This window comes from Hippoglossus hippoglossus, chromosome 5 (genome assembly GCF_009819705.1).
Source record: "Hippoglossus hippoglossus isolate fHipHip1 chromosome 5, fHipHip1.pri, whole genome shotgun sequence".
NCBI classification, from domain to species: Eukaryota; Metazoa; Chordata; class Actinopteri; order Pleuronectiformes; family Pleuronectidae; genus Hippoglossus; species Hippoglossus hippoglossus.
In genome coordinates this window covers 22,816,162-22,839,704 of record NC_047155.1, presented here as the reverse complement: position 1 = coordinate 22,839,704, position 23,543 = coordinate 22,816,162, and the positions used below count along the sequence as shown (strand labels likewise).

Genomic DNA, 23,543 nt, shown 5'->3' with positions numbered 1-23,543 from the left:
GGCCGGGCCCCGCTGTGGACTCGATGTGGAGCCAGCTGAGGGGGAGTGGACGGCGGCGCCACAGCGTCTCATCATATCTGCCCTTTCTTCGATTGTTTTCATCTCACTAACTTCCAGTTTTAATTTCTTTCATGTCATGAATTGCATGAGTTACACTGACATTAATAGGACACAAACCTCCCTGGCAAGGCGTCATTAGTTTTTGCTTGATTAGCTTCAGTATCTGAGCATTGCTTCTGAAACACTTCACTTAATGTCTCCCATGCAACCAGCTGCTCCCCTGCGTCAGACCAGTGGGTATTTCTTAATGTTATTGGTGCAGCAAATGATCATGGCATGCCAGGGGCGACTCCGAGACCTCCCCTGGACCTAGTCTGAAGCAGTGCAGATATAAGCTTCAATATCATTTATGTAGCCTGCCGTGCAGTTTTGTGTTTCTATGGTAACTCTGGTTACACAGAATTCCCATTTGGCAGTGTAGTAATTAATTTATCTCCATTGATCTCTTGTATCCCTCAAGCCCTTCAGCCGGGTGGCCTGAAAGCTGAAAGCTGCATTGTTGATTGAATGCGCAGTCTATCTTCAGATGCAATCGCAAATCAGTCCCCGCGGGGGAATAGCTGGGAGCGGGCCAGATTATGCACTTTCATGCTGCAGCGGTAATGATTCATTTCATCATAGAAGACACAAGTGACTGTAATTGCAGGTCTGGTCCTGGTCCTGTGCCCTGCTCGTGGTCATATAGACTGTCGGGGCAGGGACTTAACTGCTGCAATAGGCACTCAAGGCACAGCATTGATAACCAACTCCTGCTTATTCCCCATGATCTGCTCGTTTTCCATTTTGACATAACAGGGCGATATGCTTCATGTTCAGATTTTTATAATAAGTTTTTCCTGCCAGCTCCCAGTACTGTGACATTCACCCGGGGCCGGGCAAATAAGGATTGAGAATAAAATATAAAAAGAATATATTTGCCCAAGGACCTTCAGCTTTCTTGCCCCCTGCCTCTCCTTCTTCCTTACACCTTTTCACACTTCAACTTTTCATCTCCAGGTATCATGTTTCTTCTGCGTATCTTTGACGAGTAGCAGGCCCCCCTGGCAAACAGATGAAAAATAATGATCTTATAGACCTCTTCAAAACATGTCAGGGATGCAGAGTCCAGAGCAGAAAAAGAAGACGAAAAAAATGTTTGCATAACAGCCGTAGCATTCGGTACTGCAGAGGAAAAGATCTCAAGTCACGAAACTGCTTTTCACTTTTGGGTGAATAGAAACTTAACTCACAGTCATTTGGATGTTAGTGCCTCTATTTCTTCTCTCATTCCTCTCTTAACCCAGGGGTGCAGCTTTGGGAAATAAATAGCTATCAAAGAAAGGAAAATGAGGAGTCAAATCTGGAGAAGATAGATAGGGGCAGTAATAGCAGCAGACAACTCTACGGGAGGCAAAAAAAGTGGAACTAAAAGCAGCAGAAGTAAGGTGCAGAAGTAAAAAAGTAATGATAGCTCACCTTATGTCAGCCTCTGTGACAGAAACGACTTGGAAGTTTGGAGACCGGCATTGTCATGGAAACAGATTTTTGTGCTGCTGACAGGCGGAGGGGTGGGGGTGGTGGGGGGTCTTTGTGTTTTTCCAGTGACAATGCCTGCCGATAAAGATGTCATCCTGAGAATAATAGGTGTTGGTCGTCAATGGCCCCGAATGCTGACATCGCCCTTCGCTGTAGCCGTGTTGTCCTGCGCAGTCCACCGAGGATTTTACAGGCTGTGCTGGTGCATCTCTCTTTTATTTGAAATTTGAAGAGAGCTTCCCACAGGGCCTGTTTAAGACAACATACTGCAAGAGCAGAGATGTGACATGTTATGAACTGTGGCGAAAAGATACAGTTCTGCCTTTCATATTTGACGAGGAGTGTGGGACGCGGAACGAGCGAGTGGTGTGAAAGCGAAAAAAGAAAGAAAAGCCGAGTGTCCTCTTATCATGGATCCTATTCCTTTTACCCACTAACTAATATACTCGCGGAGGAGGATAATCAACTCATTACTATTAGATCAGGATTAGGCGAAGGCTTGCTCTGTAATCCTTCTACCAACACTCACATCATGAATCTTCCAGAATATTCAGCCTCTGTGTTAATGATCATCAATGCCAGTAATGTGCTGCATCTTGGATCACACTTTGTCCCGGCACCCTCGCATGCATTCGTGCGCTGGAGGCTAAAGTCCTGTTTATCATGTCCGGGCTGCTGTGCACGGGGCCAGTGTTTTTAATTAAAAGTTGTCGTATCTCTCTCTCCAACATTGGGAGGTGTGATCACTGCCTGTCACTTCGGCTCAACACAAACATGTTTATTTTTGGTCCCAGATTCATTTAATGGGCTTGTCAAAACTGATGAAAATTAGAGGAGGCAGAGGCGGCTGATAAGCCCCACTGTTATTAGATGGGCTGGAGCGTTTGTTTGTCTGCCTTAGTTTGTCCTGTGTTGATGCATAAATGCCCGTGCACGACCGGGCAGCAATCTAAAGAAAAATACACCGCCCTGCACAACCGCTAATTCATTCCCAGACCCAGAATCAGAGGATTCTAGTTTTCTCCCCTCAAATTTTAAGAATAAATAAAAGATTTGACACTTGGAGCTGCTGAAAAAGCCCCACAGTATTCAGCAGTGCCTCTACACTGTAGTCTGCTCACTGTTTTTTGAAATGTAGAACAGCAGAAGTAAATAGGCATGGGAACAGGCAAACTCTGTTCTTATTCACAGGGGTGCTTTCTATCTTTGTTGTCCCTCCTGAACACACAAAAGTTGGATTTTTCCAACAAGTCCTCTTAGGGCCAGAATAACAGTGCACCGCTGCTGCATGGTGTGCATCAAATAAATATGTGTATCAAATGAAAAGTAGGAGTTTTATATCTGTATCCAAGTCTGTGGAAGCGTCACCTCAGAGCTGCACGAATACAGTATTTCCTCTAATGGCAGATATATTTAGTCAGTTTCTGCAGTCGTATTGGAACAGATCACATTGTAGTTTATTGGTGCTATACAAGACTCAAATGGGGAGATGATGGAATTTTACTGCTTTCCTGCCACCCATAGTACAGCACAGTCATGTCTGCTCCACAAAGGGTGGTTTTACTGAATAGCTCCTCTCACCAAGGTTATGCAGAAAGACACATGACAGCACAACATGCAAACGCAGCTATCTGCTTCCAAGGTGGCTTTAGTAGACGGTATTTGTTGTCATCTTATGAAAACGCGAGTACTGCACACGTGAAGTGGGACTGAGTCGATAGAGAGCAAAGCCAGAAGAGAAGAATAGAACATGGGAGAAAAGTGTTTGAGAACAAAAACAGGAAGAAGATTAAATAACACATGATGTTATTTGTGGTTGTCTTTGATCTGTAGGGCTCCAACTGGAGGGTGGAACTCAGCATTAGAGATTGCGATTTGCTTGAAATCCAAACTGTTACAAATTGTCACTTCCCTAATATGATTAGTAGTGCATGGGTAGAAAGAGCCAAACAGGATTTGCAGGTCTGGTCATCAGTTTAATAGGCAACGCACATCATAAAATATACAAGCATGACATCACTTAACTGGATTAAGGTTTGATTGTTTCGTTTAATTGATTTAGTTTTCCTTTTTAAATACAGTCAGTGTTTAGGAAATTAGCACCAAGGACATTTAATGTAAGTGAAAGGGTTGTGTTACTTCGGTGAAAGCCCCAGGGAGCCATGACTACTGTCTGCCACACTGACAAACTCCTTATGCTGATGTTTGTCTATTTCTATGAGTAATGTCTTACTTCTTACTTATTGTAGTTCAGCTACAAAAACATCACCTGACTTCAAATGATTTGGCTTCAGACGTATCAGCACTGTTACGTAATGTTGTGTTTTATTTTGTCATGTTATGTCATGGTGCATCGAGTCGTTTTATTTTGTCTTATGATGTGTCATGTTTTGTCGCGTGATATTGCATGTTATGTTATGTTGTGTTATCTTTTGTTATGTAATGTTATGTGATTTTGTGTTACGTTACTTTAGGTTACGTCTCGTCATGAGATGTTGCCTTGCGTTGTGTTGCGTTACGTTATGTAATTTAGTATTTTATTCTGTTAGGTAATTTAATGTCAAGTCGTGTTACATTACGTCATGTTGTGTTATGTTACGTTATGTCACGTCATGTTGTGTTATGTTATGTTATCTTACGTTGTGTTTTACTGTATTAGAGTAGTTTATGTCATTTTGTCTTGTCACCCAAATGGTCACTGGCAACCAGCGCATGGTTTCTGGTGCAAGGTGGCAGCACGTAGAGAGATATAAAGGCTCAAATATTCCATCAACATTGCCATGCTACATTGTATTAGCTCGGTAAGATTCTCCACAATTCAGATGTTAAGTTCAATGTACAGCAACCGTGAGCACAAAAGTATAAATAATTCAGATGTGCTGGCATGTTAAACCACAGATACAGCAAATCAAGGGCAACTCCCTACCTTTGAAGCAGTCGTGAAGTCCAATTGTCCGTCTGTTCTTTAACAATAATAGTAAGAAATGGGTGTGTGTGTGTGTGTGTGTGTGTGTGTGTGTGTGTGTGTGTGTGTGTGTGTGTGTGTGTGTGTGTGTGTGTGTGTGCACCTTTGAGCCAAAGTCTGTGTGGATGCCTCATTCTTATGCTGCAGAGACACAGCAGACACACAACTCGCAGCAGGACGCACACAAAGAAAGAACAAAGAGCAGGATTTACAGTTTTACAGGTGTCTTGTGGCTGACAAGATTGAGAAGGTATACCGTGATTTTCATAGTTAATATGTCCCAGTTATTGTTATTCAAACAAAAAACAACAACTTTTGAGCCATGTAGAAACTGAAGTAGCATGTGTTTCAGTCCTGTGCTAAACTAGCATAATCTTTTACATCTTGGTCCGACAGTTATAATCTTTCTATATCATTTGGATGTGCCAAATAAATGAAAATTAAAAAGCATTGATGAACAGGTAATCATACGCACACACAAGCACACACACACCCACACACACACACACACACACACACACACACACACACACACACACACACACACACACACACACACACACACAGGCCACAGAAAGTGCTAAAAAGCAAATGCCCCTAAGTGCTACCTTAGCCCCTCACAAGAGGGGTTTCAAGTGTGTTCTCTGTCCACTTAGTGCACTTAGTGCTTTCACATATCTAAATGTTCAGTTTGACCTTCTCACTGCTCAGAACTTAGCTCCTGCTCTTAGGTGACCCACTCTCCCAGGTTTGCTTGCCACCATTTCCCTTGAACTACAACTAAAGACGGTGGATCAAAACACAGAAACCTTTGCAGAGCCACTTCAAACTCATAGGTGCAAAAACCACCAAACTGAAGCTGTATTTCTGTTGGTTACATGCGTTGGTCCAGACTTTTTAAGAGCGGTAAACTGCAACATGAATGAGTATCACCCAGTCCTGAAGAATCCTTTTAATTTTTAAATATTCAGGGTTTGGGAACAAAGGTAGTAATACAAATACATTAGATGCCTTTTAATCCATGTTTGTTGTTTAGCTATAAAAATTAAAAAATTCAGACCTACTTGAATTAATTCTGGATTTTCATTACCAAAAAACAGTCTTTAGTTCCATAAATACCTCACGGATATTAATGGTTTATTTATAGAACCATGACATTTATAAACCATTGACATTTAAGAAGCTTAGAGGGGTCAGCATGAAACAGTGTGGTTGATGTGATGGTGCACTTCAAAGCCTGACCAGTTTTTCTCCAGAAAAAAGGCTTGAGGACAGATGATTTGTGCCTCCACTTGTCAAATGCTCTCATAGGTCCTTTCAGAGGACGTTTGAATGGACCAGTGGCTGCAATTCTCCCAGTCTGTCAAGCTCTTTTGACATCTCCAGGGAGCAAATCAGCACGCAGGGTCAGTTGGAGGGTTTTGTGGCCTTGGTTTGCTAAAAAGAACCTCTAAATCAAAGCCGTAGGACGTGAAAAAGGGAAGCTGAATTCCAGTTAAAAGGCTTTGAACCTCTCCATACATCCACTGAAACGCCACGTCCACTTAAAGACATATCTCCTTGCAGTAAGCAGTTTGTGTGCTTTGTTCTCTTGGATCGAGATCAAACACACTCGACAGTCATAAAGTGGGTTTCAGCACTCAGATTCTGAACTCACAAACTCACCTGTTCTTGCTGTTCAATGCAGTGCTTCATGTCTTGGTAAAAAGCTGTTTTTACTTGGTAGCCACAGCTAAATAACCAGCTCCAGAACACGGTACAGGGAGTCTGAGGAAGGAGCCGACTATGTGCCGACATGCATCTCATCATGTACTGCACAGCTCCTCCAGCAGGCATATAATAGACCCCATAACGGACCCAAGGGAGATTGTTAAAATAATGCAGCAGGTTAGCTAAGACGAGCAGTGAAGTATTTCCATGTGGGGATCATCAAATAGACACCAAAGGGATTGATGGCAGCCTTTAGTCGCCCCCTAATAGTCACACGCTGGACAGATTTGACTGCGAGGATGAGTCCCAGGTGGATGGGAAATACTTCACAGTGCCCGTTAGCTGCTGCCTGTCAATAGAATCCAGTGGGTATATGACAGAGCTGAGGTGGGTTGGTTGCTTAGTAGAGCAGCGGTGTACTTTTTGTTGGCTTAATGTTGAAATGGGTTTGCAGGGAGGTGTTGTGAGAGGGTGACGAGCTGACACAGTGCCAAAGGAAGAGGCTGCCTGGCTCAAGCAGAGGTGTGATCTCTCGTTTTCTCCCATCATAGCTGTTCAGCTGCTGTTTTTGCGGGTTTTTTCCCTCTGAAGCACATGGTGCGTCCAAGTGGCAGTCCACAGGGACATCACCTATTGTTTGTGAGCTCTTGTTTTATTTTGGAACCAGAAGTAACCATATATGGAGGCATGGGGGGGGTGGAGCCTGACCATTCCCACCTGCACCTAAGACCTGCCCCCTTTGTACGGTAGCTGTCAATCACACAATATCAACGCCCTAATGCATACACTGCTTTATCGTCTATTTTACTCTAAATGGAACCATGAATTACAAAATGAACATCATGCTGTATTTTTGCAACCAGTGGAGTCGCCCACTGCTGGTCATTCCAGAGAATACAGTTTTCAGGAAATTCGGCATTGCCCCTTCCTCTGAGCCCACTTCTCCCATCCCATCCTCTGTGGAGGGTCTAACTAAGCACCTCCTGTCCTCTCCCGACCTATCCAACTCTTGATCTCCCCAGGCCCGCCACCATCCTTCACTGGTCTTAATGACAGACATTTATTTAATTCGAGTCACTGGGAAACGAGATTAGTTCCGATAGTGGAGGACATGAAGGCAGAGCGTGGAGGCAGAGAAAAAGAGAGGGGGAAAAGACACTGAGGATGCGTGTGTGTCAATAGACCATCATCCGCCACCTGCCTGCCTATAAACACCTGTTTATATTTAATGTCAGCATTATCCAACACTTGACATTCTGTCACTCGTACCATCATGGCAGAGCACTGCACCAAAAACCCTTGACGTAGATGGCGGTGATGAAGATGATGATAGCGATCATGACGATGATGATGACAGGCTGTTGATGCTGTCAGTTGGTAATGTGATCTCATCCACAAGACATGGATGATTGCTTCTTCAATGCCACATCTAACTCCATCATATTTGCAGAAGCTCTGCCATGGGGATATTGCTCTACCCCAAACAGCAGTGTCAGGCTGTGCATGCGTGTGGAGGCTTGGAGTCAGCAGTGTGTTGGGTGTGTGTGTGTGTGTGTGTATGTAAGAGAGAGAGAGATCTCTGCTTCACCCTGTGTGAGCTTGTGAAGTCTGTCGCCCTCCAGCTCTGACACAGTCCACAGAGAGGAAACGGCAACACGAGACCTCAGTTCAGACATAATGTATATTCAGCGTATCACTCGTCACATGCATAGACACAGGGTTGTTCTTACATTTACTGTAAATTGCCAGGTAATTGCACACACACACACACACACACACACACACACTCAAAGGCGCAAACTCAGCCGAATGCAAATCATATGAGATAAAGCATTCACACTCTGCCTACAGAGATACAAGACGACTACAGAGGAGCACTTGGCTGCCTAAAGCCCCCAAAGCGCATGTCAACTCCTCCCTCCATCCCACACCGGGGCTCTGAATTTTAACTAAACATCTGGCTGTGTCAGCACCAGTTCATCACAGCAGGGACCCCACACCCACCTCCCCCTTTTTTGCCTCTCTGTCTGTTACGTTGGGAGGCTGCATTCAGAGGCAAGCGTGTGCATTATGCACTGTGATTCATGCCGGTTTCGGTGTCTATGAGTGAGCTTTGTGCATGTATATTCATCTGGATTTAATCGTCAGACAGAAGCTGAAATTGCTTGTTTTGACTCGAGGAACATGTATGGGTGTTGAGAATGAGTGCCTGCCAGTGCTGAAAAGAAACCACCTACCGGGCTACAACAATTAATCGGTCACTCCATACAGCGCAATAACATTAAGGTTGAGTCACCCCAGTAAATGTGTTTAGCCTCCAGGGAGAGTGCTTTAATGTTAGCAGAGGGAAAGTACAAATAGCTCAGTACAGGCCAGATCCATTTTATATTTAGGGTCTAGTAGCATGCAGCATGCATTAATGCAGCCACACTGTAGAACAGGACTGATATGGCTTTAGAGGTTATGAACAATGAAGCCCAAGACAATTACGACTGTGACTTTGATGGCTGGTGCACATGTATTCTGCAGGTGGTCAGAATGAATTACAATTGGTGCTGAATCCACATTTCTCACCCTTTCTTTCTCTCACCATGAGACTCCATTTCAGTGGCGGATATAGGATTTTTCTATGTTAGGGCCTTTATGGAGCCACAATTTCCACAGAGAGGCCAATTATATGTTCAACATATGTGCACAATTCTCAAGTTAGTAAGGTGCACATTTAAGTCATTCCTTTACTTTTAGCTCTGTAACAGAGCCACACATCATTGAATATATTTAGAAATCTGTCCCACATCCCATTGCGTACTTAAAAAAACATTCTCATATTTATTACTATTAAAAAAACTACGGACAGGACAGGGGCACATCAGGTGCCAATCAGATTTCAGCGAGGGCCATTGTCCCCCCTGGATCCGCCCCTGCTCCACTTCCTGTCCCATTGTTTCAAATTAAAATTTCACTGCAGAGTAGCATATCTGTGACTTCAGGACATTAGGGCATTGCAAATTTGATCTACCAAATTATCATATTATTATGGTCACCATTAAAAAAATCTTGTTATTCTGAAATCTAATCAAAAGCACTTCATGAATGCTTGATTGAACCCTGTGATTGATAAGGTCGTCACGTCTGCCTCACCTTTTAGAGAGACTTTGAAAAGCAGCTAAGTTGCCACTGCCTATTCAAACAGACAGTACTTTGTTGTAAACAAGGTCATCGGTAGGTGTATTGATACCTCTATCTGAGACACTGCAGCTTCTTAGTCTAAACTCGTGGGGTAATTATTGGATCAACTCCTGACAGGCTCCCTGATGGAGAAGATTTAAATTCACATCTCATGAGGAAACTGCATTAACATCGGAAACTTTCTCTCACAGACAATATGGAAAAGATCTGTTTAGACAGTTGTACTGTGAGTGAACAGGAGGTGTAAGAAAGAGCTATATGTGAAGCAGAGTGAAATCTCACCCAGCTGCTTGTCAGTAACACGTGAAATCACAAAGTTCTGTTCAACTTCATCATCGTCAATATGTCCTTATTGTTTGGAGTGCGGTGCACGTAAGCAACACTTACCTCTGAAGAAAGTAAGCTTTCAGTGATTACAGCACGTTGTTAGGTGCGTGGAACAGCAGTCTCCTGAAGTGCACCATCACATCTAAATGAAAGTGTGTACATAGCAACAGGTCAAGTAATACAGTCCCTTCTCAGTTACACTCCCTGAGAAGGGCTGCTGAGAGAGAGAGAGAGAGAGAGAGAGAGAGAGAGAGGAAAATGAAGGGAGAGAAAATTGGTCTTATTCCCAGGCACAAGCTCAAATTTTCTAACATTAATAACAGTTTACATTAATATATATTTTTTTACCTTATTTGGTGAAATATAAATCTACATTTTTCAAGATGTGCATTAAAGGAGTAACACTAAAAAGCTTTTTTACTCCGACTGTATTAATGCAACATTAGTAATTACAGATCTCATGTTAACAGCAAAAACCTGCTTCAAAGCATGTGATCCATACTAATCTTTACTAATCAGACATTTCTTTTGAAGCGGAAACATGTTGATCAAAGTGAATATTTATGACCAAAAGGCCTACAAATGTGCAGTCAAACATTTTACTGTAACTAAACCTTTTTAGTCATCAGAGACAGTCACGAGAGGAAGTCATGTGTCTCCCAGTGTGCTGCCTGGTATCATTAATCAACCCATATTCTGCAGCAAAACACACTCAGATATACAGGAGCACGCCTGCCAAATATCATAGGAGTGAAAGACACGCGGTCGCCAAAGAAGCTGTTTGAATCACAAACAATGGCCCTCCACAGACACTGCGAGTCTGTGATGCCAGCTGAAACTCCCGACATGTTGTCGACACAACGTCCAAGAGGGGGTCATGACTCACAGCAGAACAGACGGGTGTTTGTGCATCGGATGCTCCACTGCTCACACCTTTTAAACTGTGTTTTCTTCACTCACAATCAATACTTCTCTTTTGCAAGTTGAGTTTTGGCTTTTGTGCAGCGGTGGAGAAAGTCGGACTTTTCTCTGCACTTTAATTTACATTCAGTCGGCAGTTTATTAAGTACACCTTACTTAATCTCATGCATCCCTGCAATAACTCCCTGCTTCCTGAAGAGTATATCAGTTTTGGAGGGGTGTCGATTTGACTGCATGGTCATTTTGGAGGCTGCAGGTCCTGGTGCTGTTGGACAGGGGATTCCATTATCTTCTGCACACCATTTATATCAATGAAGGTAAGCTGAATAATATAATGCAATACACCACTAACTACATCATCCAAAATTATCATCGTATTTTGGTGGAGACGAGGGTGGTGAAATAAAACAGTAAATTTACAGCCCATAAAAGTGAAACAATGAGCTGAAGATGCTAAAATGCTTCATAAAGCTTTAAAACTGCCAGAAACTGCAGAGTCAGCTGATAATTCTGTCTGGGTTTGTCACTGCAAGCAAATCCCTGGACGTCACACGATTCCTAGTGGATATCAAATTATTGATTTGTGCAGCTGCAAATAATGATTATAGGTTTGTATCCTGTAGTTCTGCTTAGTAAAGGATCCTCCACCACTGTCCTCCTTCATAATTCATGAATCCCCATATTGATTTATAGGTAAGCTTTGATATGGCTGTTGGTATTATAGAGAGAAATATTACAAATAAAAGAATTGCAATTTCCTCAATCATAATCATACGGAGTTACAGGTTGAATTGCATGTCAGGAGCCAAACATAATAAAAACACGTGTCTAAAATAAAGCCTCTGTTGGCAGTGACCATGTGCTGCATTGATGCTTAAATATACGATTGCTACCTCCACAGGGGTCCTATTACCAGGTCATTGTGCTTCTACTCAGTCACTTTAGTATAATAATTAATCAAAATAAACATACAGCGCTTCACAATAAGGCTTTTATATTCGGCGCTAATCAGACAACTCATTAGGCAGTAATGAGCCGACTCTGCCTGTTCTTGTCGTGTTTGGGGGAAGTTTGGCGCATGGGGAGAAGTGTGTGTGTGTGTGTGTGTGTGTTTCTGTGTGTGTGTGAGCACACAGATACACATTGGCACACATGCAGTCACACTTACACACTTGTAAACACACACACACACACACACACACACACACACACCAGCCGGCACTCCTGTAGTCCCACTGCAATTATGGCAGCATCTCACCCGGGAAGAAGCCCACTTACCCAGCATTCACTTTATGAATAATTGATTGTTTGTGCCAGTGTTATATTTGTAAATACACGTTTGCTCTCTGATTAATAGTTTTCTAGACATACTCATTTGTTCAATTTGATTAGACTGTTAAATGTATTATTTATTAGCTGAAAATGCTCTCCGGTTATTAGTCATTATAAGGGCAACAGGAAGAGTTGGCATAAGGACGCATCTGTATGCAAACAGACACACTCTCACATCAATCAACACTCACTCACATGGCAGGTTTGCAGTTTGCGTGTGTCTATGTGTGATATCACACATTGCTTGTTTGTTGCAAACATTTTGCCTGCCTTTCAGTATGTGTTTGGTCAATACCTTTCTCTTTGAGAGGTGCGGCTGTGGCTCAGGAGGTAGAGAGAGTTTCCATTTCCGCCAGCCTGCAGGTGTGAATGGGATGTGTGTGTGAAAGAGACAGTGATATTAAACACCCCTACAATATGTGATTTAAAGGTTGAATTAGAAATTGATGTATTGGATGTTGAGGAGAAATGAACGGACATTGCGTTTCATAGGCTGGTCTGGAAGGATGCACTGGTGACTGGGTGCAGGGAGACTCAGTGTAGGGGTTCCATCTCAGGCATCACTCCACCTGAGGGTTGGATAAGGGTTGTAGGATGAAGAAAGGAGGATGACGGAATGAGGGGAAATGGACGGACAATTGTGGGTATAGGGATGAGTGAAGATAATGGTAGAGATGAGGGAAGGAGGATGTAGGGATGCTATAAAACGATGAAGAGATAAAAAGGTGAATCGATGAAGACAAGCAAAATGGCGTGTTGAAGAATTTGAGATAAACAAAGTTGACAGGAGATAAGAAAAGTTAATTTTATTATATATAAAAGTGCGTAACAATTCTTTAATGAATGAAATCCATATGCACATGAATTGGATGTATGGATTTGGATGTATTGGATTTAATGGCTCATTTTCCATTGTCAGCAATGAGAAGACTGAGGATTGCTGAGCGCGGAGAAAATTGAGCAAACAGACAATGCAGACGTAATTTGGTGCTTTGTGAGAGCTTGAAATGTTTTCTTTATATTGCTGATGAAGGAAATAAGTAACTGTGACCTCTAGGATGAGTTTGTAATGCGTGGGAGTCTGCATCATCACTTGCTTTCACTTATTCTTTTCACAGCAGCGCAGAGCTTCATAAAAGAGGCAGGTCAAATGTGCTGGATGAAATTAAAAGACAACGAATACTGTGGTCCACACAAGAATGCCGGGCGTTTTGTCTGAAAATGTAATTTATTCATTGGAGAGAGCAGAGACGAGACGAGACGGCTCAGGATTGTCACAGGGCACGTACCTGTTTCTGTGCTGCTGAGTTTTCTTTAATTTTAAAAAGAACATTGATAAAGTAAAAAGCATTTGAAGGCTTTATGTGGTATTGATCTATCGCAAAATCCTGTTTTCGTCGCTGCACAACTGCTGCCTATATTGTAAAATGTCATGAAAATGTATACTTTGGTAAATTATCTTCAATGCAACAACCAAATATGCTTGATATCAGCTGAGCTGGCTGCAGTAATGGTAAATGGTTTGTATTTATATCGCGCTTTTCTAGTCTTGATGACCACTCAAAGCGCTTTACAGTACAATTTGCAATTCACCCATTCACACACACATTCGCACAGTGCATCTATGGGCAGCACTTTACGTGATAATGGTGTTTTCCTACATTAGTGGATGGTATAAAAAGGATATTTGTTGTGTGCAGAGGTTGATGTGAGAGGATAAAAGCCACATTTCAGATCATTAAAATTACACTGGGTATGCACAGTGGAAAATAAACATTACTGTACAATCCATAGCACGTTTTTTTTTAAATGTATTTTATTCATACTGCCAGGACTGAGAGTCATTGTGTGTCAGTAAACAGTGATTTAAATCTATCTACTAACTCCATAAATCTCTTATCAGTCTGTGTGTGGAAAACGTATCTTGAGAACGGTTCAGCTAATGATCAATCAACTGTAACCACAATTAATTAGCTCTTGTTTCCTGTGACCTGTTGCTTCTGATGATGGTTTTAAAAGTAAAACTGAGTGTGTGACATTACAACAAAGCCTCTGCTCTTTTGGGGAGTAAATCTTCTCTTTCTCTTTGTGGTAGTGTTAATGGAACTCCTGGTGTGCAGTTGATGGCATAACCTAATATTCCTCGATTTTGTGTTTGAAAACTTAAAGTTATATACAACAATAAATGATGCACCCTTTGTTATGATTGTGCATGCTAGAGTTTTTTGTTTCTGCAAACAGAATTCCAGGGTCAGGGCATGGTTTCAGCGAGAGGAGAACAACAACATATTTTAACGAGTCCATCCACAAGGTCAGGAGTGCAGGTCTCAGTGTACCGTACCAGCCTACACACATTACATACATACTCATCTCTGTCAACAGGTCTTTTTCCACAGCAGACATTGTGACTTGTCATTACCAATGGCTCTGAGCCATAATCCAGCAGCAGCTAAATGAAATTCAGCCATCAATGTCATTTACGCCGGTGCTTTTCTTATCGTGACATGTTAAAACGCTTTCTGTGAAAAAAGCCCGTAAATGACACTGAAGATGTGGATTTACTGAGGCCTCCACACATTTGATTGATCACCCACGCAGGTCTTTGGTGTTTCTCTGCCTGTGTAGACCTCTTCTCAGGATTGTGTGGATGTGAGTGTGGTGGGTGAGTGGCATGTCTGTGACAATACAGTTAGCTCTGTTGCATCTGTAAATTCAGGAAAACTGACAACTTTGCAAAGTTGTTGTTTTCTCACAGTTGTGCTGTCAACAAATTGTATAGCTGTGTCCAACTTCAAACAGGAAAGATGTCAAATGAGCATGTGTTGTTCAAAATACCTGTTTACTTTCTGAAGTCACTTTGTCAATACTTGATGTTCACGTAGAGGCAACAAGAAAAATGTATTTTTGAGTATTGCCGTATTTGGTAATAGGAGGCTGTCGCTAACTTGGCTGTTACAGCATGTAAAGTGCTAGTGTTGAAAACCTTAAAACCTGTTGCAAAGAGGTTGTGGACAAAATCCCAGAATCTCAGTGGGGGGATCTCACTAACAAAACTGATGGACATGGTGCATCATCGTTGGCGCCTGTACGAGCATTTTTGATTGTGTATGTGTGTCTGTGTGTGTGTTTGAGTTTGCATGCAAGTGTGTTGCTGTGCTCCTCGGGAGTGCTAGCAGGCCAACTGAAGACAGAAGGAAAAGCAGCACAGCTCTGCACCATATGCCAAATATGAGCCCTTCTGCCAATTTGTGGGGGATACTGGCAAGTGCTAGCAAAGCTGAATTCTTGACAGAGGGAGATGAATAATTGAACATGTGCGGAGCGAAGTTCTGTTGGGATAGAGTGGGGTGCCTTTATACATGGAGAGAGGGAATGGAGACCGTCGGGCTGTCTACAAGCAAAACTCTCATTTAGATAGTGATGTGGTTGCTTTTCGTAAACAAGTCAAAAAGTTGCAGAGATTTTAAGTTGAACTTGAATGGATTTATGGTGAGACGTGCATGGAAAAAAACCCCACAAATCATTGGTATTTATGCATTTTGACCTCACACTGCATAAACTCTAACCAAAGAGGCCAAACGCTGTCATCGACCCCGCAAGCGTGCACCACAACCAAAAAGAAAACAGAGATTAGTATACATGTTGAGAAAGGAGGAATGCTGGGAGAGAAATCTGTGTAAATTAATAAGTTTGGCGAAGATGTTTATTCAAACGGGGGAATGCATTTTATATACACATTTTAATAATTTAGCAACAATCCAAATCAGTCTACAGTAAACGCAACAGTAGAAGAAGGCTGCAGGCTCTTACTCCTCCAGAATATTACACTAGACTGACCAGTCATCCAGCCCAGTCTCCTGACAGGTATAGTTAATTATTTAAAATGTTGACCTGGAAATACCTAACCCATATATTTTTAATCCATATGTTTGAGGGAGGCATGTGCAGCAGAGGCACATTTTAAGTTGTACATCATTTCAAGATTCCAACTATGCAGCACAGACAGAAGCACATCTAGTTACCACTGATGAGAAAAGGACAATGCTGTTTAGTGCAGCTCCGTCAAACATATTTGGTTCAGGCCTAAATAATATCAGAGACATTCAGGCATCATATTCACAGGCCGCCTTGTGTGAGAAACTCTTAATGACAGCTTCCAAGTGTGAAAGAATTTTTCCATTCCTAGAGTATACATATTTTATTGGATTTTTTTATGTTGTCTTTGGCATTAGAGCCTGTAGTGGTGGGAAATCTCTCCTAAAAAAAATCAACACACTGTCACGATCCATGATGTGAATTGCAAGCTTTCTTCCCGATTGTAAAATGTGCTGTTGAGAATATCCAGACTGGAACCAGCCTACGGACGTATTGATTTGCACCATTTAAGACACGATGTTGAGGATATGATAAGTTAAGCACCTGCTGAGGGAGTAAACGGCCGTAACAAGCAGTGTGTGTCTCCGGGTCTCAGGGTCGACAAGTTACTCAAGTCTTTGTTTGTCTGGAGGGGGAAATGTTTCAGGTCAGGTTCCCAAAAGTCTTCATACATGTTTGGATGTGATGTGGTTTCATAAAGAATGACAAGTATCAGTAAATGGTTCTGCCTTAGACATTTCGATCTTCTAAACTTCCTTCATCATTTCCATCACACAAAGTGATGATGACTTGTAGGATACGAATACTGTCCCATTTGTGTCATATGTGACATGTTCCAATTACTTTGGTGTCATCGTTGACACATTGTGTCATCTATAAGAACATCGACTTCTCCAGCAAATCTAGGAAACATTATCTGACAACATATGGTAGAATTATGCTTTTCAACAAGGTCAAGACTTTTTCCGTGCTAGCAAATCTGTGATGCTGCGCTAAGGAACAAGAGCACTGAATGCTACCATCAGCATCCTCACAATGACAATGCTGACAAGCTAATGCCTCCAAGGTAACATCACTGACATTTTTATGTCAATCCACGCAACAGTTGTAAAAATTGGAAAGGTCAGAAAGATTCATACTCCTGGGACCATGAATGTCAGCACTCTATTTCAAGGCATTTGCAACCAAGATTTCTTGAGATACTTTGCAGTGTGGCTAAAAACTGGGGCAGTTTAATTCCTTTCATTGTATTTCACCAAGCATTTGTGAGAAAGCAAAGTTCAAGTCACTAATAGACAGCATTTATCCTAGTATACAGGCCTGGGCATAACAGATAACCTTACCCTTTAGTTGTTCCCTTTGCTTTTCATATCTGGGATGCTGGAATGCAGGATAAATAAATAGGATTAATGAAACCCAAGCTTCAGAAACTGTATTATCATAGTTGGTATATTTGTAAGTTTTGTTAGCTGTAAGCTTTGTAGATTTAAAATAAACATAGACAATGTTTGCAAACTCAAACTATGGAGTTGGCTTAACTAAGCGACTCTACTGGAGGACATTAGAAGGGCAGGCAACCAGGAGAGAGAGAGAGAGAGAGAGAGAGAGAGAGAGACGTCAAGAGCCTCAACCGCTGCTGCTCGCATTTCTGTCACCCAGCTGTGGTGCCAAGGTTTTAGCAAATGCCGCCCACAATGATACACATAAGTGTGTGCAATGTGCATATGCAATATACCGCAATTCTCTTGTGTTTCAGTGAGTGAGCACAAGAGCAATATAGACATCACAAAAAGCGTTTGGAGATAATGATGAATCCCACCGCTTGAGGCAATGACAAGAAGTATAAGAGAGAAAACAAACTGTATTCTGGTTAAATGGTGTAGCCTGAATAATAGACAGAGACAAATGTGAGCAACGACGCAGTTTTGACAGCACATTTTCTCCAATAGTAGCCCTGCGTTCTTTGTATGTCACTGTCTGGCTATTGGCTGTGACTTTCCATTAATCCTGAATAATTGATCTGTTTTATACTTTTGTTTAACGGTGACTTTAGTATTGCAATGCCACTTTTACTGAAACCTATTATGTTCTAATCATTGTCTCCTCTCTTCTTTCCCCTTGCCCCCTGTCTCCCTCTCTCTTTCTTTCTCGCTGACAGACACCACCCTTTCGAGTGAACGGGGTAAGTGCCGCTGCCGCACACTCTTTCTTGATTTAGAGCCATCCATCCGTGTACTCGGTCAGCAAACAGCGGATTGGCCGTTTGTGTTGATGTGGAAGGAACCATTGTTCGATGCTAGTCTCAGTGGGGGAGCACCGAGCTATCCCCAGAAAGCTATTTTCCCCTCGATCACATTGCATGTTATAGCAAATGTTGAAATGGAGAAAAACATCAAGCACAGACAATTATGAAAGCAGCATCCACAGACCCCTGTGGCCAATCAGAGCATATTTTGATTATTAGCATATTTTTCCTGCACCCGTTTTGCCTCGACCTACTTAGTCAATTTACCCCCTTTTGACTCCAATAGTGTACAATGAGGAGCCGACAAGGAGTGTCTATTACACTCTGTCTCATTCCAGCTTTTGTAGAATGTGTTTCCATGGAGTCTAAGCAGACAGTAGATGGATTCTCCCACTGTGACAGCCCCTCTTTTCATTCTAGTTTCAAATTTCACCCCCCATGTTGTGCTGTTATTAATGGCTTCCTGCTCTTGGAGGAGCAGTTTAATCACTTCATCAAACAGGCTGAAAGGGAGTCCATCTGCAGCACTGCAGCACTTTGTCTATATCCTTAGTTTGCATGTGTGCATGTGTGCGTGTGTGTGTGTGTGTGTGTGTGTGTGTGTGTGTGTATGTGTGTGTGTGTGTGTGTGCGTGCGTGTGCATATGTGTGTGTGTGTGCGTGCTCACTATGGCCAGACATCTGGTTTGCCCTGTAAGCAGCATGAAAGCACCTGTGTCAGCCACTCTGCCTCTGTAGCACTGCTTAATGTGCATATAGATGTTCCCACTGTACATTTTATCATCAGAGTTTCACTATGGCTCTGAGACAAGAAGTGATCTCGCTGAGGTTGCTCTCTGCCCCGTGAAGGGTGATGGTTTGGGGCAAAATGTTGCGATAATTGGCGTGGCTGTATCACAAGTCGTAGACAAAACACCACATGCTGTGTGTCAAAGGGATGACAGGGAAGAGAGGTGTAAAGTTGTGGTTGAGATGAAGCACTTGAGGTTTATGTAGCTGGTTAACCTCCATCTGCTGGTGGAGGAGATGGTGATACACAATACAGGGAAGCTTGTGTAATCAATTTTTCATTGCCATGCGAGCAACAGTGTGGCACTCCCCCCCGCCCCCAATCCAGTTAGGCTTAAGCAAAGAGTGGGAATTTACAGTAGGCAAAGATTTCTATTCATTCTGAGAGTTATCCTTGATGTTGACCTCATCTCTGCCTTTCTTAACTACCCCGCAGCTCGGACATTAAAACACCTGCACAAGCTCTCTCCTCTACCACAACTTTCCTTTTCCTTACTACTCAGTCATTACACAATGTGAATTATATTCCTCAGTGAAAGGCAGAAGAGAAGAGGGTATGAATTCAATGAGATGAGAAAGTGAGGCAAGCGAGAGCAAGGTCTGTGTGTCCTTGGTCCATTCAGGATGCGCAGCAAGCAGGCAGCCATCCAGCAGACTGAATATAGACTCAGCACAGCAAACGTCATTCACTCCATTCTATCTGTTTCCCTACGTATGTGTGTTTTTGGAAAAGCATAAACATACAGTATATACCTGCAGTGCAAAACAGTACACGCCGCTCCCTCCCTGCATATTCCTGTGCTTAACAAGCTCCTCTCTGCCCCCTCAGCAGCAGGGGTGTGTTTGGAGTCGTCTGATAGGCCTCCTCAATGTGAAGTGACTGCTGGCGCATCCTCTCCCAGCTTAATTGGCTGTACCTGATGCAGGAGGGCAAGGTGTAATGGTGATAAGGGAAAACGCTGTGCTTGGCTGGTTTTAGTGCCCTTATCTATAATCTCTGGATTGATTATGGTGTTTCTGCCAGCCGTGCAAATTGTTTAACTCCATCACCTCCACTGGAAACCTCTGTCTTGTCTAAACTACCGTGCCAACTGTAAACTGGATGGTGCATTTATCTGCTGGTTAGCCTACAATATCCAATCTGCTTTTTGTTTGTGCTGACAAAGGGCTTCTTGCTCTCTCGCAGATTTGCCTAAAGGCAGCAGGGTTTATATTAGAGACTGCACAGTTTAGCTGTTGTAGCACATGAATGTCTTTTTTATGGTCAACTTAACAAGCCTATCTACCCACAGTTACTTCCGTGTCACTACCTAATTTAAAAAATCTGTATTCCTCTAAAAGCGAAAATATATCACAGGTTGAGTTTGATATGTAGGGGAATACACTCACTTGCTTTCTTAATGAGAATAAGATGACACTCATATGTTAGCATGCTAACTGTATAGCTTAGCCAGCAGCCAGTTGACTTAAGTCCCTTTTCCACAGGTCAAAAAAAGCTCACTAGCAGTCGCTAACATCTGGCTTTTGTCTGCATTGGGAATGATTGCTGAAACAATCAGCATTCAGTCTCGGTTCAAATGACGCCAGTGGACACGTGATTTATTCAGCTCCGACTCCGATCGGCAGTGATGGACACTGTGCAAATGCGAGTGTGCAAATTTTGACAGAAAGATGAGAGAGCGCCTTTGTCTTCGGTGCATTTCTGACATTGAACATGACGATCCTGGAAAAAAGAGAAAGCCAAACTCCTCTTCGGGAGATAATCGCTTTTTTAAAAAATAACTTTGGTGAAGGTGTTTAGAAAAAATCTCTTCTACTCGTACTTTTATCAACATGTGGCTTTGGATGACCTCCGCCCCAAAGATATTTTGTTTAGTTGGATTGTTTTGTTTGTTTTATTGTGAGCAAGATAACTCAAAAACTACTGAACACATTTCCATGAAAAGTGGTGAAAGGTTGTTAGAGGGGCAAAGAAAGAAGCCCTGATAAATTTCATTTTTGTATTCCTTTATTTTATATTGCAAGATTTTCGGACATTTTCACAAGCGAATAATGCGGGATCTTGATAAAAAACTAAATCAAGCATATTTAGGGAACATTGTTTTTGAGTGTGTGAAATTTGGTGCAGATTCAAATAATAACCGGGTCTAGCAGATTTGAAAATGGTTTCATTAGGGGACTGTTGGGCCTGTATGAGCTCCACTGAGTGCCATTCGGCTTCTATTTTAAATCCTTTGTACCTTGTAATCTAAATCTTGCCAAAAAAGTAAATAAGCATTTGTCCCAGAATGCGGAACTATTTATCAATACATAAACTCTCTACCGCTACACCAGATGCTTTGAGTAGAGTCTCTCCCTCACACTGTTGGCACCCCCCACCCCCACCCCCACCCACTCCTCCCTTTCATTGGTTCTGAGTAGCGGTCGGGGCTGAAAGAGCAGCTAATGGGCTGCAAAATGTCTCCAAAGCTGGAGCCACAACAGAAGCTGATGTTTTGAAAACCCCTCTGAAACAACACGATCTCAGACAGTGCACAGAGAAGCAAAAGGGGGGTGGGGCATCCCTGGTTTCCTCTAATGTGTCAGTGAGGCCATTTCTGTCAGCCTAATTGTAGTAAAGCTTTCCTTGTGGCCTTGGTGAAATGGTGTAATTGCCAGCTTGTTGGGCTGCACTCTGTAGTGTTCCCTTTTGTCATGTAACGAAATGGATGAACGCAGCTCACTGGCGTCCTGGCATTTGCTGGTTCGGTCTAAAGCCTGGCTGCAGAGCACTGTGCTTAGTTGGTGCAAATTCAAGGCTCAGGGATATTGACAGGGCAACGTGAAATATTACAGTTGGCAATTTTCTCTAGACAAGTTGATTTACCTGCATGGAACCTGAGATTAATAGCGCCTAGGGAAACAGGGGATGGAGTTCCACAGCAGCGTTAATAAAAGCGTGTTAATTTGAAGGGCATTCCTCTTAATAATCTTAGTGTTTACGTGTTTTATTTGTGATATTGGCAAAATGAAATGCCTTTGCCAATGTGTAGCTGTGTTGAATGCAATTCTTGATAATACGTGAGCATTTGTCTCTGCTCAGCTGCTTCTCTTCCCCCTCAGTACCAATTAAAGCTGTTTTTCTGCAGCAGATCTTGAGCTGATGAAGACAGCCACTAAGAGCTCTTGAAGTAAAGTCACACAGGACCTGTATGGCAGATGGTTTGAGCAAGAGTGTGTGCGAGGAGCGAAAGCAGCGCGAAGGGAACAAACAAGCATAAAAATGGCAGCCTGCCTCCAGCGAGGAGCTCCTGTTTTCTACCCAATTTAAGACTTTCCATTTCTAAATTTTCAAACTTTTCCTCAAAAATGCTGTCAAACCTGCCGGAGACCAGGGGAAAATATAAGATCTTGTTCTGCGGAGAGTTTTTGCACAACATCTTCCAAAAACTATCCAGACAAGTCAAATATTTCTCAGTGAAAAAAAAGGAAAAAGGGATTGGGAGCTGCTCTGTCTCACGGCTTTGACCAGCTCTCCCAGCTGAATGGAAACAAGCTTTACCGCGGCCTTTAGCTACAAAGGCTGAGGCAGCAGCGAGCTGAGGCACAGAGGACACTGCCTAATGGCTACAAGTCCAGCTTCTCCCAGTGGATTACATGTTTTTAAAAGATAAGGTTTGATCAGGCTTTTTATAGAGGAAAAAGCCTCCTTTCATGATGCAGATGAGAGCAGACAGGAAACTCGCTGGAACCAATGGGCTCCCAGGCTTTGTGCTGAGGCTCAAATGAGGAAGATCACATTCAATACAAGCTTTTCTTCATGGTCACACCACTGCACTGTGTCTCACCTGGGCTCAATTTTCGTTCAGCACTACTCAGTTCTTTCGTAGGAACACGCGTCATCTGTGATGTCGCGCATGTGGGGTTATTTCTGTTTTAATCTCAATACTGTGCCTTTATTATCTCAGCTATGGTGTATACTTGACCAATTAGTTTGCATCTGTACTGGGACTAATGAAGCCACGTTTCCTGGGGTTAATTACACCAGCATTATGGGATATAATGAGGAACAGGAAATTGTAAAGTGCACTTTATTATCTCTCTCTTTCATCATCACCTCCTGCTGGGTGAGACTTTCTCCTCTCCAGTGCTCCCTACATCCCTTTATATAACATTCCTCTCTCCTCTGCTCAGTACTTCCAGGCACATCCTCCCCTTCTCTCAGCGACGAGGCTGGATAGTAGCATTAATGGCTTGCGAGACAAAGCTGGTTTGGGTGAATCTCCAAACAATTAAAGTGCAGAGACCATTATTATGGCCAATTGCTGATTTTAGACCCCCTTTCTCCCCTCAATGGTAGAGCTATGGAACAGTGTCAATCTTCAAGATCAGGGTTGGAATTATAATGTGCTACAGAGCTGACACCCGCACAAGGCCAGGCCCTAAAAGAGGCATGTTCGTGATTGGCACCCAGGTTTGCACAAAAAACATTAAGTTCCCTCAGTTTTGAGAAAGAAAAAAAAAGTGTGATATTTTTTCACCTCAGACACTCTCAAAGGCGCACGGAACATTCAAGTTTGCTTTAATATGAAGTATTCTGAGGCGATTTCTGTGGCTGGCTCTTAACTCTGCATT

The 23,543-nt window shown here is 42.6% G+C and overlaps 1 protein-coding gene across 2 annotated transcripts in view; it reads left to right on the top strand.

Moving 5' to 3' along the window:
* Window positions 1-23,543, top strand: part of cdh4 (cadherin 4, type 1, R-cadherin (retinal)) — a 203,029-nt gene that overhangs the window by 64,421 nt on the left and 115,065 nt on the right. For both annotated transcript variants that reach the window (XM_034585787.1, XM_034585786.1), the window contains exon 3: window positions 18,054-18,077. In XM_034585787.1, coding sequence (XP_034441678.1) covers window positions 18,054-18,077 — 24 coding nt within the window. The remainder of the gene's footprint in view (window positions 1-18,053; window positions 18,078-23,543) is intronic.